Source organism: Lethenteron reissneri, chromosome 66, assembly GCF_015708825.2.
Source record: "Lethenteron reissneri isolate LAM-NWPU_2019-01 chromosome 66, ASM1570882v1, whole genome shotgun sequence".
NCBI classification, from domain to species: Eukaryota; Metazoa; Chordata; class Hyperoartia; order Petromyzontiformes; family Petromyzontidae; genus Lethenteron; species Lethenteron reissneri.
The window spans coordinates 4,132,208-4,152,680 of record NC_083844.1 but is presented as its reverse complement, the minus strand read 5'-3'; the positions used below and the strand labels follow the sequence as shown (position 1 = coordinate 4,152,680).

Here is a 20,473-nt window from a genome sequence, read left to right as displayed (position 1 = left end):
GTTGACTGACTCAGATGACTGGCAGATACACCACCTGTGCTTCCCACTGTGCCAACTCGCTGCGTTCTAGCTGCCTCGTGCTCCGCGCGTTGTTGTGAACGTCGCTCCTCCACCCTCCGCTGTTGCTGGAGGACAACTGCCTAAAACTGCCCAGTAGTGTCCTTCACGAGCCTCCTCCACGGAGGCCGATCTTGACACCGCTGGTTCCAGTCATTGGCAAGTCCACTCAACTATATATCCTCTTGAACCACATCACCCCATTTCTTCTCTAGCCCTTGCTGTGCCCCGTTTAGTCCCCCTCTATCCACCCAAACAGAAGCTGATGGGAATGTGTCCACATCTTTCGAGGATTTGTGAGCTCCTCACACAATCCCCCCTGGTTAAACCCAGGATGGATGATAGGCAGGCCAGCCTGAATGTTTCTAACCGGCGCAAATGTTCCTTTGGGGGGGGTCCATGTTTCGCAAGCGTAGAGAATGGAGGGCATGACTGTGGCCGAGAAGACCCAAAGTTTCGTATGGAGCGACAGACCAGGTAGCTTCCACACAGTGTTATGCATCCGTTTAAACAATAAGAGTGAGACCTCTGCTGCCAAACCGGAGCCGGTCATGATCACACTGCCCAGGTATGGAAAACTCTCCACTCTCTCCACAACTGTCCCATCACCAATTGGGAATTGTGGGCATGGAGTGTCTGGTGGTACAAAATACCCAGGCAGGTGCTTAGTTTTAGTGGGGCTAATGCTAAGGCCCCACCACACACACACAAAGACAGACATACAAACACAAAGACACAGACACACACACAAAGACAGATATACACAAACACAAGACAGGCACACAAAGACACAGACACACAAAGACACATACACACAAAGAGACACACAAGACACCGACACACGCACAAAACACACAAATAAACACAAAGACACAGACACACTCAAATACAGACACACAAAGACAGATAGACACAAGACACAGACGCACAAAGATACATACACAAATAGACACACACAAGACACGGACACACGCACAAAACACAAATAAACACAAAGACAGACACACACAAAGACACAGACAGACACAAAGTACTCACTTAGAAAGAAGTATTTGTGCTGTTGATTGTAAGGAAGGATTTTCATTTTCTTGACTCCGTACTATACATATGGGGGGGGGGCGTGGAGGGGGGGAATACAGAGCATAACTCAGCATTTATTTTATCGCTCACAATAAAACAATGATCCCCTCCCCCACCGTATCGCTGGGTTCGTAGCGCAGCGCACTAACCGCTGTCACCACCGCCATTATGATCACGACCACTATCACCACCACTACCCCAACTATTTCTATCACCTCGATCATCACTTTCACCATCATCACCCCCACCACTGCCATCACCACTATCCACCACCACCATTACCATATTCACTCTCATCACGAGCATCATCATATTCACATTCACTCATCATATTCACTTTCATCGTCATATTCACTGTCATCATATTTTCTCTTATCATCACTACCATCATATTCACTCGGATCACCACCATCATCATATTCACCCCCCCCCCCACTCATGCCCTTCTCCCAATGCCCCCCCCCCCCCCATTACCTTACCCCCCACCCCCACAGCTCATCACCTCCACGGGTTGCGTGCGTCCCAGCACGAACACGTGCAGCATGTTGACGTCGGGGTCTTTGCGGAAGACGTTGGGCTTGGCGTGGTGCTGGAAGTGGCGGTGGTTCCACCAGCTGCCCGAGGCGCCCTTCAGGTGGCCGATGATGAACTTGTGGAGGAGGTGGTTCCAGCGTGACGAGCGGAACACCGACAGATGCCCGAAGTCGTGCTGCAGCCAGCCAGCCTGGGCCTGCCAGCGAAGATGCGCGCGCGGAGAGAGTGGAGGGCACGGTCGATCGGTCGGTCGGAGATAACGGAGAGAGAGCAGAGAGAGGAGAGTGAGCGAGAGCGTGAGAGAGTGAGCGAGCGAGAGAGTGAGCGAGCGAGTGAGCGAGAGAGTGACCGAGAGAGTGAACGAGAGAGGAGAGAGTGAGCGAGAGAGTGAGCGAGAGAGTGAGCGAGAGAGAGAGCGAGAGAGTGACCGAGAGAGTGACCGAGAGAGAGAGAGCGAGAGAGTGAGCGAGAGAGAGAGCGAGAGGTGAGGGTTTACATAAAGCAAAGTAAAAAAATTACGAAATGATGAACGAAGCAAAGTGCCGAATACACCAAGCATCTTCTTGTTTCCACTGATCGTAAAAAAAAATAGGAGAGAGATGGGCGGATCGACTCGTATAGACCCCCAGACTTACATAGATGCTCATACTCACCACACAGAGATACATAGACTCATCATACAGATCATGGGACCTCCTATGCCAGATCAAAATACGAGAGAGTAGGTTTTCCACTTTTTCTTGCAACAAAACAAGCGTTGAGATGTTAAGGAATGAGTGTTCAAACATCTTGACACCTGTTTTGTTGCCAGAAAAAAGAGGGAAAACCTATTCTCATCAGCATACAGAGACCCACAAACTCGCCACAAACAGAGAGAGACACATAGACTCACACATAGACTCACACAGAGAGACCCACATACCACAAAAACATGGACAGCCATAGACTCACACAGACCCACAGACTCGCCACACACACAGAGAGACCTATAGATTCACACAGAGACCTACAGACTCACCACGTACACAGAGAGACCCACAGACTCACCACACACACACAGAGAGACCCACAGACTCACCACACACACAGAGAGACCCGCGGCTGACCTGCGACGTGGCGAGGATGATGGTGACGAGGACTGTGGGCACCCAGCCGGTACCGAAGAAGGCCAGGAGGCCCCAGGCCAGCACCTCGAGGAGAATGATGTGGCCCAGGTAGAGCGAGAAGAAGGAGGCGGAGGCCCGGAAGAGGCCCATGGTCTCAGCCGTTGCTCGCAACCTCTGGAAGTCCTCCACGAGCTCACGCTGTCGATTAGAGGCAATGGCGGCGGTGAGAGCAAGGTAAGAGAGAGAGAGCCAGGTGAGAGGGAGGGCTCCCTCCTATTTCGGCTTTGCTCCTTACTCTTTAGGCTCCGCTCCTTACTCTTTAGGCTCCGCTCCTTACTCTTTAGGCCCCTGCCTCCATCCTCTTTCGGCCTCATTTATTCCACTTGAGCCCCCTGCCTCCTTCATCTTTAGGCCTCATTCCTTCCCCTTTAGGCCCCACTCCTTCAGATGAAGAACAGGGCTGAATGATAATTCAGACGCTGTCTTTCCGACAGACCTGTTCTTCACCTGAGGACGGCTGCTTGCGTTGTGGCCAAAACGTGAGAATTATTTTATTATGTTTTATTTTTAATATTTTATTATTTCCCTTCTACGTGACTTTACCGAAAGAACCAAGAAGATGAATCCCTGCAGTCACGAACGCTTCAAATCGAAATATGGATGCTTTCATACATTTTTATTATACTTTTAGTTCATTATAATGTGATGTCATTTTGTTAATGTATCATTCTTATTGTTTACTTTGTGTCAGCCACTTCATTTAGTCCCGTAAAGCACCATGTATTGCATGGCTTGCAACGAATCGTCCTCTAAAAGTAAAGTTTGATTGATTGACCAAAGGACATATGGCCGCCAGAAATATGTGGCCACTACTCGACCATATTGGCACTACAAGACAGAGAATAAAGTGGAAATACCAAATGACGAAATGTTGCAGTGGACACCCTTTACGGGCTATTTGCCCGATGGATTGTGATGACGATGATGATGGAAAAAAGACTCAATATTTCAAGAGCCGTGATGCGCACGGTGAATATAAATAACGCCACAGAGGGGTCGTGGAAGAGCCACGTAATGGCTTAGGAATCGCAGGTTGCCGAAGCCTGCCCTGGCCCTGGTCAGTACCTTCTTGCCGTTGTCTTGACTGGGCTCGTCTGGTGCCAGATCCCCGATGTAGAACATCTTCAGGTATTTCTGGGAGAGCGACAGATTCGGGTGGAAGGCCCGGAACGCGTCCTGCGGATCACCCCGGAGAACGAGAGAGAGAACGAGAGATGCGGTAAATAAGCGGGCACTTAGTTGGGTGGTGGTGATGGTGGTGATGGTGGTCAGAGTGGTGGTGTTTATGGTAGCCGTGGTGGTGGTGGAGGTAGTTGATGTGGTCGTGGAGGTGGTGGTGGAGGTCGTGAGGGTTTGGAGGAGGAAGAGGAGGGGACGGGCGGTAGTTGCGAGGTGAGCGATTAGCACGCTGCGCTACGAACACGGCGACCCGAGTTCAATTCCCGCTCACGGCCACCACCAGTGACGATTATCAGACTTGGCCTCAAATGAGTACCTGGTGTGGTGTATAAACATCGCCACTCGGGAGACAAAGGCGGCCGGGCGTGGTGTTGGCCACCCACCCCCTTCATAGGTGCTCGCTAACAGACTACCGAGTGGGCGGCCTAAACCTCGTGCCGGCAGCAAGAGGCCACACTTCACGTGGTGGCCTCAAAGTGCACCTAGCCTGGCACGAGGGCCGGGGGGGGGTGACATCACCGCCACTAAGTGTGGCGATCGGTGGCTGCTGCGTGTGTGTGTGGTGTAAGCAAAGACAAAGATCCCCCAGTGTAGCCTTAACAGACTGTAGGGGCAAGTGCTGTAAGCGAGCACCTATGAAGGCTGACACGGCACACGAGGGGGTGGGTGGGTGGGTGGCCAACACCACGCCCGGCCGCCTTTGTCTCCCCAGTGGCGATGTTTTACACACCATACAAGGTACTCATTTGAGGCTGAGTCGACCGAGGGGGAGAGCCCAGGACGGGTTGTTTAGATAACACTGGTCAACAACAAAAAAAGCATTTTTTTCTGGCCTGGACTTTTGCAGCTGTTTTAGACTAATTTCAGGGTGCTGATTCCAAATCTGATCTCAGATTTGCTCTATCACATAATTTGTATGCTATCGACATACCCCATTTTCATTGATTTTACCCGAAATTAACTCTGCCACTTATGATTGCAAGTTGTTGCGAGTCAGTGACTGCTTTAGTGTTAAAATATGGCGCTGTATTTTTAGGATAGTGTGTTTATAATATCATTTTATGTAGATATCCACAATTATTTAATATTTTTCTTCCGCAGTTTTTATTGAAAATGCAATATTTGATGTCTCGAAAAACCTGATGTGATAGACCAAAAACTGATGCCAGATTTGGAATCGGCACCCCAAAATTACCTTAGAACCGTTGGAATACCTTATGCCAGAAAAAGTGTGTTGACCAGTGTAATGGCTGCTGTCAATGGCGGCGGTGGTGGCCGTGAGCGGGAATTGAACTCGGTCATCCGCCAGAAGGACGTGTGGAGGAATATTTTAACAGCAGTCTCCTGTGGGATGGGTTGTGAGGTGGGAGGGAGGGGTGGGGGGGGGGTAGCAGTGGGGGGTTGAGGGGAGGGTGGTGGTGGTGGTGGTGGGGGGTATCTAATGAGGTCCGTTGCCAGGGCAACGCAGCTTGCCTGCCTCTCACACCATCGCTCTTCCCGTTCCCACGGCAACCGGGGAGATTCACGCTCTGGTCCATGAGCACGCAGAGGCGATGCACACTGATACAAGATCCCCCGTATAGCCTGTGGCAGGCACGTTGGGGGGATGTGCTGTTCGTAGCGAGTGGCAGCACTGTGGCTCACCCAGACACCACGCCCGGCCGTCTTTGTCTCTCCAGCGACGATGCTTTTCACGCATCGCACTCAAAATGTTTACTACGCACCGGTACTAGTTACTCAGAGGCTCAGTCGATCTAGGAAGATGGATGATGGGGTTGGGATGGTGATGATGGTGATGATGGCGGTGATGGTGATGATGATGATATTGGCAATGGTTATTGATGATGATAGTGATGGTGGTGATGATGATGGTGGTGACGGTGATGGTGGTGGTGATGATAGTGGTGGTGGTGATGATGGTGGTGGTGATGATGATGGTGGTGGTGGTGGTGATGATGATGTTGGCAATGGTTATTGATGATAGTGATGGTGGTGATGATGATGGTGGTGGTGATGATGGTGGTGGTGGCGATCATGGTGGTGATGATAGTGGTGATGATAGTGATGGTGGTGGCAGCGATGGTGGTGGTGGTGATGATAGTGGTGGTGATGATAGTGACGATGGTGGTGATTATGATAATGAGAATGGTGGTTACACAACCTCTCACGCAACACCCATCCATTACAGCTACACAGTTAACAACAAAAACAACAGCCCAGCCAAATGGCGTCAGCTTTGGAACATCGTTCACAGTTTTCGTCTGATTAACACCATGAGCTAAAATAGCAAAAAATGAAGACAAAGAACCCCCGTTTAGTATCTAAAAGACCGGTGGGGCAAGTGCTGTCATCAGCGAGTAGCAGCAGTGCATATACACAGGCAACGATCCCCCGTGTAGCCTCTAGCAGACTGCTGGGGCAAGTGCTGTCAGCAGCGAGTAGCAGCAGCGCATATACACAGGCAAAGATCCCCCATGTAGCCTCGAGCAGACTGCTGGGGCAAGTGCTGTCAGTAGCGAGTAGCAGCAGCGCCTATACACAGACAAAGATCACCCGTGTAGCTTCTAACAGACTGCTGGGGCAAGTGCTGTCAGCAGCGAGTATCAGCAGCGCCTATACACAGGCAAAGATCCCCCGTGTAGCCTCTAGCAGACTGCTGGGGCAAGTGCTGTCAGTAGCGAGTGGGTAGCCACCAGCGGCAATGTTTCCCACACACCGCACCAGCCGCTGTACTTCTCCTAGGCTGAGTAGACCTACGGGAGGAAGTGGCTCAGGATAATCGCAACACGTGAGCAAGGTGACAGCAAGTTCACAAATTGAGGATTCCCTCCCATCAGTACCAGCATCTCCCTTCCGGCACCAGCATCGTCATCATCGCCAGTACCATCATCACCATTATCATCATCAACACAACCATAAGCATCGCCAGTACCATCAGCATCACCAGTACCATCATCACCACCATCATCATCATCAACACAACCATAAACATCACCAGTACCATCAACATCATCAGTACCATCATTATCACAACCATCATCATCATCAACACAACCATAAGCATCACCAGTACCATCAACATCATCAGTACCATCATCATCACCACCATCATCATCATCAACACAACCATAAGCATCACCAGTACCACCATCACCACCATTATCATCATGATCATCATCAACACAACCATAAACATCACCAGTACCATCAGCATCATCAGTACCACCATCACCACCATTATCATCAATATCATCATCAACACAACCATAAGCATCGCCAGTAAGATCAGCGTCACCAGTACCATCATCACCAGTTCCATCAGCATCATCAGTACCATCATCCGCACCATCAGCACCATCATCATCAGCACCAGCAGCATCTCTACCATCATAACCATCATCATTATCAACACAACCAGAAGTATCACCACCGCCACCACCACCGAGATGGCGAAAGCTGGAACATTTCCTTTCTCGATGAACAAATAAAAACATTACGCAACAGAAGAAAAAATGAGGCAGTTGACCAGGCTGGCACCTCGTGAATGGCAAATTCCACCCACCACTTAAATTCCACCCACCACTCAAATTCCACCCACCACTCAAATTCCACCCACCACTTAAATTCCACCCACCACTCAAATTCCACCCACCACTCAATTCCACCCACCACTCAAATTCCACCCACCACTCAAATTCCACCCACCACTCAAATGCCACCCACCACTCAAATTCCACCCACCACTCAAATTCCACCCACCACTCAAATGCCACCCACCACTCAAATTCCACCCACCACTCAAATTCCACCCACCACTCAAATTCCACCCACCACTCAAATTCCACCCACCACTCAAATTCCACCCACCACTCAAATTCCACCCACCACTCAAATTACACCCACCACTCAAATTACACCCACCACTCAAATTCCACCCACCACTCAAATTCCACCCACCACTCAAATTCCACCCACCACTCAAATTCCACCCACCACTCAAATTCCACCCACCACTCAAATTCCACCCACCACTCAAATTCCACCCACCACTCAAATTCCACCCACCACTCAAATTCCACCCACCACTCAAATTCCACCCACCACTCAAATTCCACCCACCACTCAAATTCCACCACCACTCAAATTCCACCCACCACTCAAATTCCACCCACCACTCAAATTCCACCCACCACTCAAATTCCACCCACCACTCAAATTCCACCCACCACTCAAATTCCACCCACCACTCAAATTCCACCCACCCTCAAATTCCACCCACCACTCAAATTCCACCCACCACTCAAATTCCACCCACCACTCAAATTCCACCCACCACTCAAATTCCACCCACCACTCAAATTCCACCCACCACTCAAATTCCACCCACCACTCAAATTCCACCCACCACTCAAATTCCACCCACCACTCAAATTCCACCCACCACTCAAATTCCACCCACCACTCAAATTCCACCCACCACTCAAATTCCACCCACCACTCAAATTCCACCCACCACTCAAATTCTACCCACCACTCAAATTCCACCCACCACTCAAATTCCACCCACCACTCAAATTCCACCCACCACTCAGAATCCATCCACCACTCAGATTCTGATGCCCCTACCACTGATCCACTGCAGTGGCAGGGGTCTCTCTGCGCTCCAGACGGAGTCCAGGAGATGGGACCGCCGGACCAACGCTTTTACTCAGGAAAACAAAATTCCTGCGCTCAAAAAACTGAACAATGCGGCTGCCCATTGTGATCGTCACTGGCACTGCCAGAGACTGACATCCGCCCCCGTTCCCACAGCCCTCGCCATCCTCTCGCTACGCAACTGAATCCGTAACTTCTTTCGCTACAGCAACGCAGGCCCAACCGTGGCTCATCGGGCAACATTCTAGCGCCGAATGTCCGTGAGCCAGAGGTCGCAACCGGGTACCCGATACCCGTACCCTACCCGATACCCGGCTACCCGTACCCGGGCGGGTACGGGTACCTTTTTGCGACCCTGGTGCAGCCGGGTACGGGTAGGCCGTGAGTCACTGGTAAGTAACTGTTTGTCACTCATTTCCCAACGTCTCGTCTCTTCTCACAATTCAAGTTCCTAGAATCAACCCACCCGCGCCTGCAACATGGCTTCATCCCAGAGGTCGCAATCGGGTACCCGATACCCGTACCGTACCCGGCCGGGTACGGGTAGGGTACGGGTACGGCCAGGTACGGGTAGGGTACGGGTAGGGTACGGGTACCCGTTTGCGACCCTGGTGCGGCCGGGTACGGGTACGGGTTAGGCCGTGAGTCACTGGTGAGTAACCATTTGTCACTCATTTCCCAACGTCTTGTCTCTTCTCACAATTCAAGTTCCTAGAATCAACCCACCCGCGCCTGCAACATGGCTTCATCCCAGAGGTCGCAATCGGGTACCCGTACCCTAGCCGATACCCGGCCAGGTACGGGTAGCCGGGTATCGGGTAGGGTACGGGTACCCGTTTTCGACCCTGGTGCGGCCGGGTACGGGTAAGGAATCAAAACCCGTTTGCGACCTCTGCCGTCGGTCTCCTGCCGCCAAAGACCCACCGAATGCCATCACCAACCAAAAGATCGACGGCCAATCGTGCTCATCGGCTCCACGAAGCTGAGGCTGATGAGAGAACTGGCGACGATGATGACGGTGATAGCGATCGGATATTGCCTGCGTGCCTACAGCTAGAAACCCCCGCGCGTCCACACACGCACATAGGTGTCGTGTCGGGTTGCAGTGGCAGATATCACCCGAGCGAGCTCCATGCTGTGGGATCTATTGTCAACCGAGACCCCCCCCAGACTCACACAGAGAGACCCACGGACTCGCATGAAGACCCGTGGATTACTCACAAAGACTCACATAGAAACTGACAGACTCACACAGAGACCCACAGACTCACACGGAGTCTCACAGACTCACACTGAGACCATCAGACTCACACACAGAGACCCACAGACGCACACAGAGAGACCCACAGACTCACACAGAGACCCACAGACTCACACAGACACCCATAGACTCACATATAGACTCACACAGAGACCCACAGACTCACCACAGAGAGGCCCACAGACTCACACTGAGACCCACAGACTCACACTAGGACCCACAGACTCACACAGAGAGACCCACGGACTCGCACGGAGTCTCACAGACTCACACAAAGACCACCGACTCAAACAGACACCCATAGACTCACATATAGACTCACACAGAGACCCACAGACTCACCACAGAGAGGCCCACAGACTCACACTGAGACCCACAGACTCACACGGAGGCTCACAGACTCACACAGAGACCCACAGACTCACACGGAGTCTCACAGACTCACACAAAGACCCACCGACTCAAACAGACACCCATAGACTCACATATAGACTCACACAGAGACCCACAGGCTCACACAGACACCCATAGACTCACATATAGACTCATACACAGATCCACAGACTTACAAAGAGACCCACAGACTCACATAGAGACCTACAGACTCGTACCGAGACCCACAGACTCACACAGACACCCATAGACTCACACACAGACTCACACAGAGACCAACAGACTCACACAGAGACCAACAGACTCACACAGAGACCCACAGACTCACACGGAGACCCACAGACTCACACGAAGACGCACAGACTCACACGGACTCACAGACTCACAATATATACACACAAACTCACACAGAGACCCACAGACTCACACAGACACCCATAGACTCACATATAGACTCACACAGAGACCCACAGACACCAGAAACTAACATCGAGTCACCATGGACTCGCAGGGAAGGAGGAGTCACCAGAAGGGAAACCATTGCTGCCACGTGTACGTGCGAGGGGGAAACACTCTATACCCGTGCAGAAAGAACTGGTGTGGAACAGATGGAACAAGTGGAGTCCAGGGGGTACGGCTACTCCACGACAGCCACCCACGGTGTAGAAGAGTGGTGAGTCCAACAACCCATCTGTGTGTGACCCACCAACCCTCCCTGCTCATGCTGAATTATATTTATATATTCTTAGGTTTTTCGGTAAAGTCACGTAGGTAACCATTTTAAATTAATAAAAGTAAAATAAAAATAAAATCACGACGTTTCGGAGGCAACACAAGCTTCCGTCTTCAGGTGGAACCGTCACAGCACGATAGCTGTATCACTTGATACGTCGTGATTTTATTTTTATTTTACTTTTATTAATTCAATTTTTTTACCTACGTGACTTTACCGAAAAACCTAAGAATATGAATCCTTGCAGTCACGAAAGCTTCAAATCTAGAAACATGCTGAATGATTACAGCAGCCGCGTGCAGCAGCAGCAGCATTGCCACCACCACCACCACGTGCACCAGCTGCATAGCCACCACCGCCACCACCACGTGCAGCAGCAGCAGCATTGCCACCACCACCACCACGTGCAGCGGGCAGTGAGCAGGTTGCGAGCTGCTCATCTTTCCCAGATGGGATGAGACCGGGCGAACTGAGTGCGGGATTTGCGGTGTCTGCATCTGCGGATTAACCCTCGCGCTTCCGTCGCTGGGCAAACAGAACGAGCCACTGTGAGGAGGGGGGAGATCAGGAGAAGTGGTGGGTGGGTTGGTGGGGGTGATTGGGGGGGGGGTGGTGGTAAGTGGGTGGTGGGTTAGTCGGGTGAGTGGGTGGGTGGGTGGGTGGGGTGAGTGAGTGAGTGGGGGGTGAGTGAGTGGGTGAGTGAGTGGGTGTGTGGTGGATGGGTAGGTGGGTGGTTGAGTGGTTGGTGGGTGGTGAGTGGGTGGGTGGGTGAGGTGGTGGTGGATGAGTGGGTGTGGTGAGTGGGGGGGTGATGAGTGGGTGGGTGGATGGGTGGTGGGTGGGAGTGAGTGGGTGGTGGGTGGTGGTGAGTGAGTGGGTGGGTGAGTGATGTGGGTGGGTGGATGAGTGAGTGGGTGGGTGGAGTGAGTGAGTGGGTGGTGAGTGTGGGTGGGTGGAGTGGGGGATGGTGTGGGTGAGTGGGTGGGTGGTGGGAGTGGGTGGGTGAGTGGGTGGGTGGGTGAGTTACTGGGTGAGTGAGTGGGTGGGTGGGTGAGTGGGTGGGTGGGTGAGTGGGTGGGTGGGTGAGTAAGTGGATGGGTGAGTTACTGGTTGGGTGAGTGAGTGAGTTACTGGGTGAGTTACTGGGTGAGTGAGTGGGTGAGTGGGTGGGTGAGTTACTGGGTGAGTTGCTTAGTGGGTGAATGCGTGGGTGAGTGAGTGTATGGGTAAGCGGGTGAGGAGGTGGGTGAGTTAATGGGTGAATGGCTGTAGAGTTATTGGGATGAATGAGTGAGTAGGTGTATGTTGAACTTCTTTCGCACCGTACGTAGCCAACCACGCTCATTGCGAGCAAGGAGAACAAACTAACACACAAATGGTGAGCGGTGGTGCAGTGGTTAGCGCACTGCACTACGAACCCGGCGACCCGATTTCCTTTCCGGCTCACGGCCAAGTCCAGTGACGATTGCTTGAACCGGTCGTGGGCCTCCCCTAGGTAAACTCATCCTCAAATGAGTACCTGGTGCCGTGTGTAAACATCGCCACTGGGGAAACAAAGGCGGCCGGGCGTGGTGCTGGCGCCCCACCCCCTCGTGTGCCGTGCCGGCATTCATAGGTGCTTGCTTACAGCACTTGCCCCAACAGTCTGGTAAGGTTATATGGGACACTTCGCGCGGGTAAATTATTGAGTGCGATGATGAGTGAGTGAGTTAGCTGACGTTTCAAGTGGATATCAAACAGCAAGTGCGTCCCTGTGTGAGTCTGTGGTTCTCTAGGTGAGTCTGTGGGTATCTGTGCGAGTCTGTGGGTCCCTGTGTGAGTCTATATGTCTCTAGGTGAGTCTGTGGGTTTCTGTGCGAGTCTGTGGGTATCTGTGTGAGTCTGTGTGTGATTCTATGGGTGTCTGTGTGAGTCTGTGGGTCTCCGTGCGAGTCTGTAGGTCTCTGTGTGAGTCTGTGGGTCTATGTGTGAGTCTGTGGGTCTCTGTGTGAGTCTGTGGGTCTATGTGTGAGTCTGTGGGTCTCTGTGTGAGTCTATGGGTCTCTGTGTGAGTCTGTGGGTCTCTGTGTGAGTCTGTGGGTCTATGTGTGAGTCTGTGGGTCTCTGTGTGAGTCTGTGGGTCTCTGTGTGAGTCTGTGGGTTTCTGTGTGAGTCTGTGGGTCTCTGTGTGGGTCTGTGGGTCTATGTGTGAGTCTGTGGGTCTCTGTGTGAGTCTATGGGGCTCTGTGTGAGTCTGTGGGTCTCTGTGTGAGTCTGTGGGTCTATGTGTGAGTCTGTGGGTCTCTGTGTGAGTCTGTGGGTCTCTGTGTGAGTCTGTGGGTCTCTGTGTAAGTCTGTGGGTCTCTGTGTGAGTCTGTGGGTCTCAGTGTGAGTCTGTAGGTCTCAGTGTGAGTGCGGGGGTCTCTGTGTGAGTCTATGGGACTCTGTGTGAGTCTGTGGGTCTCTGTATGAGTATGTGGATCTCTGTGTGAGTCTGTGGGTCTCCGTGCGAGTCTGTGGGTCTCTGTGTGAGTCTGTGGGTCTATGTGTGAGTCTGTGGGTCTCTGTGTGAGTCTGTGGGTCTATGTGTGAGTCTGTGGGTCTCTGTGTGAGTCTATGGGTCTCTGTGTGAGTCTGTGGGTCTCTGTGTGAGTCTGTGGGTCTCTGTGTGAGTCTGTGTGTGAGTCTATGGGTCTCTGTGTGAGTCTGTGGGTCTCTGTGTGAGTCTGTGTGTGAGTCTATGGGTCTCTGTGTGAGTCTGTGGGTCTCTGTGTGAGTCTGTGGGTCTCTGTGTGAGTCTGTGGGTCTCAGTGTGAGTCTGTAGGTCTCAGTGTGAGTGCGTGGGTCTCTGTGTGAGTCTGTGGGTCTCTGTGTGAGTCTGTGGGTCTATGTGTGAGTATGTGGGTCTCTGTGCGAGTCTGTGGGTCTCTGTGTGAGTCTGTGGGTCTCTGTGTGAGTCTATGGGTCTCTGTGTGAGTCTGTGGGTCTCTGTGTGAGTCTGTATGAAGATGTTCTGGTGGCGGTGGTAGTGGAGGAGTAGGAGCTGGAGGTGGTGGTGCAGGTGATGTTGCAGGTGGTGTAAGTGGTGGTGGTGCAGGTGTAGTTGATGGTGCAGCAGGAGGAGGAGCAGGTGTAGGTGGTGCAGCAGGTGATGGTGCAGCAGGTGCAGCAGGTGAAGGTGCAGCAGGAGGTGTAGATGATGGTGTAGGTGGAGGAGGTGATGGTGTAGGTGTTGCAGCAGGTGATGGTACAGCAGCAGGAGGAGGAGCAGGTGTAGGTCGTGCAGCAGGTGATGGTACAGCAGGAGGAGGAGGTGGTCGTAGAGGTGGTGCAGGTGGTGTAGTTGATTGTGCAGCAGCAGGAGGAGGTGATGGTGTAGGTGGTGCAGCAACAGGAGGAGGTAGGTGTGGGTGGTGGTGCAACAGGAGGTGGTGTGGGTGGTGGTGGTGGTGGTAGAGGTGGTGTAGGTGATGTAGGTGGTGTAGGTGGTGTAGGTGGAGGTGGGGCAGCAGCAGGAGGAGGAAGTGGTGTGGGTAGTGGTGGTGTAGGTGTTGCAGCAGGTGATGGTACAGCAGGAAGAGGATTTTCAGAAGGAGGAGGTGGTGCAGGTGATGGTGCAGCAGCAGGAGGAGTAGGAGGTGGTGATGGTGCAGCAGGAGGAGGATGTGCAGGTGTGGGTGGTAGTGTAGGTGGTGCAGCAGGTGATGGTGCAGCAGCAGCAGGAGGTGGTGTGGGTAGTGGTGCAGGTGGTGCAGCAGGTGATGGTGCAGCAGGAGGAGGAGGTGGTGTGGGTGGTGCAGCATGTGCAGCATGTGCAGCAGGTGCAGCAGGAGGCGTCGTCGTTACCGTGGCGTCCTCCCCGGCGTAGTGCGCCAGGAGTCGCGGCCCCCCCGGATGCCGGGCCCCCCACTTGGTGACGTCATAGACGCGCCGCTCCACCACGAGCCAACGAGGCTCCCCGTGGCGACCTCCGCTCCTCTGCGAGACCTCCTCCCAGGTCCAGAGACGAGGAGACGTCGATGATGGTGATGATGATGATGGTGGTGGTGCTGCTGATGATGGTCCTAACGATTTCTCGCAGGACGATGCGGACGATGATGACGATCGAGTGATGGTGGTGGCTCGTTGTTGAGAAATTCCGCCAAACGTCGAAGACGTCTTCGATGCTGTTGCAGCCATGGATGCTGCTGCTGCTGCTGCTGCACCGACCCCCCCACCGGCATCTCCATTCTGGACGCTCGCTGATCCTGGGGGTGCTTCGTCAGAGACCCCGTTGGTGGTTTGCTGCTGCTGCTGCTGCTGCCCCCCCTTGGATGTTGGGGAGCAGGGAGCCCCTCCACAAGTCGCTCCACTCTGCTGCCCGCCGCGACCCATGGCTCGCTGCTGCTGATGCTGATGCTGCTGCTGCTGCTTAGCCGCCTCTGCTGTGTTAGTGGCGGTGGTGGTGGTGCTGGTGGTGGTCGTGGGTGAGTGACAGGGGGGTGGTGGTGGGGGGGGGGTGAGACGGAAGGGGGGGGGGAGAGAGAGATGAGGGAGGAGACTACACGGACAGAGGTGGGGAGAGAGAGAGGTGGTAGAGAGAGGGGGGGTAGGGAGAGAGAGGGGGGGTGTTACATAAAGCAAAGCATTAAGAAAAAAAACGAAAAAAACGAAATGATGAACGAGGCAAAGTGTCGACTACAGCGAGCATCTTCTTGTTTCCACTGATCGTAAAAAAAAATATATATAAGAAAAAATATAAATAATAAAAAAATAGAGAGAGGGAGGCACTGAGAATCAGAGAGAGAGAGAGGGGGGGGGGACACGAGGAGAGTGGGGAGGGGAGGAGACGACACGGCAAGGAGAGAGGCAGCGAGGAGAGAGGAAAGAGAGAGAGGTGGGTGGGTGGGGGGGTAACACGGGGAGGGAGAGAGTCACCGTTGAGACTGAACCATTAATATGTGACGGGGGTAGTGAGCGGTGGCGCAGTGGTTAGGGGCATGTGCTACGCTTCACACCCAGCAGAGAGAAACAAAAGTTCGATTCCAGCTCACGACCACCGCCAGCGGTGGTAACAGCAGCGATTATCTGAACCGGTTCTGGGACTCCCCGAGGTCGACTCAGCCTCAAACACCCAGTCACTTGCTCGCTCGTTCGCCCACTCACTCAACCCACTCACTCACTAACCCAGCCAACCATTCGCTTATTCACTCACCTACTCATCCACACGCTCAGCCATCCGTTCACTTATTCACTCACAGACTCATTCACACGCTCAACCATCCATTCACTTCTCCACTCACCTACTCATCCACACGCTCAACCATCTGTTCACGTATTAACTCACCTACTCATCCACACGCTCAGCCACCCGTTCACTTATTCACTCATTGACTCATCCACCGACTCATTCAACCACGCACTCACCCACCCACCCACTCGTCTTGTTTGTCGATGAGTCTAGCATTAGTCTATGGGTCCAGTGTTAGTCTATGGGTCAAGTGTTAGTCTATAGGTCCAGTGTAAGTCTATGGGTCCAGTGTTAGTTTATGGGTCCATTGTTAGTCTATGGGTCCAATCTTAGTCTATGGGTCCAGTGTTAGTCTATAGGTCCATTGTTAGTCTATGGGTCCAATCTTAGTCTAGGGGTCCAGTGTTAGTCTATGGGTCCAGTGTTAGTCTATGGGTCCATTGTTAGTCCATGGGTCCGATGTTAGTCTATGGGGTCAGTGTTAGTCTATGGGTCCAGTGTTAGTCTATGGGTCCAGTGTTAGTCTATGGGTCCAGTGATAGTCTATGGGTTCAGTGTTAGTCTATGGGTCGTGTGTTAGTCTATGGGTCCAGAATTAGTCTTCAGGGTCCAGTGTTAGTCTATGGGTCCGGTGTTAGTCTATGGGTCCGTGTTAGTCTATGGGTCCAGTGTTAGTCTATGGGTCCAGTGTTAGTCTATGGGTCCGGTGTTAGTCTATGGGTCCAGTCTATGGGTCCGGTGATAGTCTATGGTTCCAGTCTATGGGGCCAGTGTTTGTCTATGGGTCCAGTGTTAGTCTATGGATCCGGTGTTAGTCTATGGGGCCAGTGTTTGTCTATGGGTCCGTGTTAGTCTATGAGTCCAGTGTTAGTCTATGGGTCCAGTGTTAGTCTATGGGGTCTGTCTTAATCTATGGGCCCAATGTTAGTCTATGGGCCCGATGTTAGTCTATGGGCCAAATGTTAGTATATGGAGCCAGTCTTAGTCTATGGGTCCAGTGTTAGTCTAACAGATTGCTGGTGGCAAGTGATCTGAGTAGCGAGTAGCAGCGCCTACGGAGGCCAGCAATATTTACACACCACATCAAGTAGTCACTTGAGGCTGAGTCGACCTAGGGGACCGGTTCAGATAATCATCACCGGTGATGGCCGTGAGCGGGAATCGAACTCGGGTCGCTCGGTCCGTAGCGCGGCGTGCTAACCGCTGCGCCACCGCTCCTCACCACCACCACCAACCAACCAACCGTCCAGTGACAGCAGCGATGATCTGAACCGCTCCTGGTGGGCCTCCCCTAGGTTGACTCAGCCTCAAATGAGTACCCCTCAAAACGATGAAGACAAAGCTCCCTTCCCCCTCCACCACCACCTACGTGTAGCCTTTAAAGACTTTTGGGGCAAGTGCTGTTAGTAGCGAGTAGCAGCAGCGCCTATACACAGACAAAGATCCCCCGTGTAGCCTCTAGCAGGGCTATCGGGGCAAGTGCTGTTAGCGGCGAGTAGCAGCAGCACCTACACACAGACAAATATCGCCCCGTGTGGCCTCTAGCAGAGCTGTCGGGGCAAGTGCTGTTAGTAGCAGCAGCACCTACACACAGACAAAGATCCCCCGTGTAGCCTCTAGCAGACTGTTGGGGCAAGTGCTGTTAGTAGCGAGTAGCAGCAGCACCTATACACAGACAAAGATCCCCCGTGTAGCCTCTAGCAGACTGTTGGGGCAAGTGCTGTTAGTAGCGAGTAGCAGCAGCACCTATACACAGACAAAGATCCCCCGTGTAGCCTCTAGCAGACTGTAGGGGACAAGTGCTCTTAGCGAACAGCAGCAGCAGCGACTATGAAGGCCGGGGGTTGCCGATGTTAGATGCACACACCGCAGTTGGATATACTGATTTAGGGCTGAGTCGACCTAGGGGGAGTCCCCTGTTGTCCCTGTCATTGATGGTGGTTAGCAGCGTGCGAACTGCTGTAACACCGCCCCCCCCCCCCCCCCCATTATTAACGACATAGTCAGCATCATCATCATAAGCACCATCAGTGTTGTCATCATTGTCAGTATCATCAGCATCATCAGCAGCATCATCATCATCGGTGTCATCAGTGTCATCAGCATATTCACCAGTATCATCAGCATCATCATCAGCGCCATCATCGTCATCATTATAATCGGTACCATCATCATCATCAATATCATCAGCATCATCATCAGCGCCATCATCGGTATCATCATCATCAGTATCATCAGTATCATCAGCATCATCATCAGCGCCATCATCGGTATCATCATCATCATCATCGGTACCATCAGCATCATCATCAGTATCATCAGCATCATCAGTATCATGATTTGCATCATCAGTATCGTCATCAGGATCATCATCAGTATATTCAATATCATCATCAGCAACATCATCAGTATCATCATCAGTATCATCAGTTTCATCAGTATTATAATTTGCATCGTCAGTATCGTCATCAGTATCATCATCATCAGCATATTCAATATCATCATCAGCATCTTCAATATCATCATCAGCAACATCATCGCTATCATCATCAGTATCATCAACATCATCAGCATCATCAGTATCATCATCATCATCATCAGTATCATCATCAGTATCATAATTTGCATCATCAGTATCGTCATCAAGATCATCATCATCAGCATCTTCAATATCATCATCATCGGTATCATCATCATCAGTATCATCATGAGCACCATCATCAGTAATGGTCAGCATCATCACCGTCATCATCATCATCATTACGCAAAGAGTTGTCCTTACAATCCTCGTCCTCCGGAGTCGAGAAACCCTTCCGAGTTGGACTCAAGGTGCAGGTCTCTGAGCCTGTGGGGAGATCTGCGAGGTTTTTATGAAGACCGTGAACAGGGCAAAGAGTCCCCCGGGCGAATCACGGACAGTTAACGCCCCGCGAATATGCTGAGAGGGGCGAGATTTGTAGTGCGAGAGGATCGATAATCATCATCGGAGCGCCGCTGATAATTATCAATGTTTCAAGGTTAAGAAAACGCGTGTCAAGACCCACCCCCCCAACACCACCCACCGCCTCCTCGCCATAGAGGCCGTCAATAAACTTTTATGTGAACACTTTATATGGCCTCCAATGAGCTGTGTCGCTCTGTTTTCAGAAGTGACCTGGTCCATAGAGACCCATAGAGACCCATACTCATAGAGACCCATAGAGATACAAACTCATAGAGACCCATACTCATAGAGACCCATACTCATAGAGACTCATACTCATAGAGACCCATGTTCATAGAGACCCATACTCATAGAGACCCATAGAGACCCATACTCATAGAGACCCATACTCATAGAGACCGAAACTCACAGAGACCCATACTCATAGAGACCCATGCTGATAGAGACCCAGACTCATAGAGACCCATACTCATAGACACCCAAACTCATAGAGACCCATACTCATAGAGACCCACACTTATAGAGACCCATACTCATAGAGACCCATACTCATAGAGACCCACAGAGACCCATAGAGACCCATACTCATGAAGACCCATAGAGACCCATTCTCATAGGGACCCATACTCATAAAAACCCATGGAAACCCATACTCATCGCGACCCATAGAGACCAATACTCATAGATAACCATAGAGACCCATACTCATACGGACCCATAGAGACCGATACTCATATAGACCCATACTCATAGAGACCCATTGAGAACCCATACTCATGGAGACCCATACTCATAGAGACCCATAGAGACCCATACTCATGAAGACCCATAGAGACCCATTCTCATCGGGACCCATAGAGACCCATACTCATAGAGACCCATATGCAGTCGAAGTAGACGAGACAGCGGATGTCACAAACAAAGCCCAGGTCTCTGTAATTTCGCGTTATGTGGCTAAAAGTGAGGTGGCTTGTGAGGTGAGGGAGGCGATTTTGGGGATTTGACGATGTCAGTGATGACAGAAGAGCACCGGCTATTGCTGATTCATGTTTTGGGAGTGTTGGGTAAATACAATTTGCGTTGAAGAGCTGCGGGCTCAGACTTATGACGGAGCCTCTGTGATGGCATCAGATCCTTAGTGGGGTGCAGGCCAAGCTGAAATAAAAGCTACTAAAGCCACGTTGACCCATTGTTACGCACGCAAATTGAACCCGGTGCTCTCGCATTCAGCAAATGTATGCCCGAGTGTAAAACGTCTTTT

General features: G+C 51.9%; 1 protein-coding gene across 1 annotated transcript in view; it reads right to left on the bottom strand.

Moving 5' to 3' along the window:
- The window catches only part of LOC133360007 (acyl-CoA 6-desaturase-like), a 29,455-nt gene extending 10,289 nt beyond the window's left edge, over positions 1 to 19,166 (bottom strand). The window contains exons 1-6 of the mRNA XM_061578573.1: positions 19,051 to 19,166; positions 14,885 to 15,488; positions 3,903 to 4,013; positions 2,778 to 2,975; positions 1,640 to 1,867; positions 1,096 to 1,156 (exon numbers count right to left, since the gene is read on the bottom strand). Coding sequence (XP_061434557.1) covers positions 1,096 to 1,156; positions 1,640 to 1,867; positions 2,778 to 2,975; positions 3,903 to 4,013; positions 14,885 to 15,412 — 1,126 coding nt within the window. The 5' untranslated portion in view covers positions 15,413 to 15,488; positions 19,051 to 19,166. The remainder of the gene's footprint in view (positions 1 to 1,095; positions 1,157 to 1,639; positions 1,868 to 2,777; positions 2,976 to 3,902; positions 4,014 to 14,884; positions 15,489 to 19,050) is intronic.
- Positions 19,167 to 20,473: the final 1,307 nt, after the last annotated feature.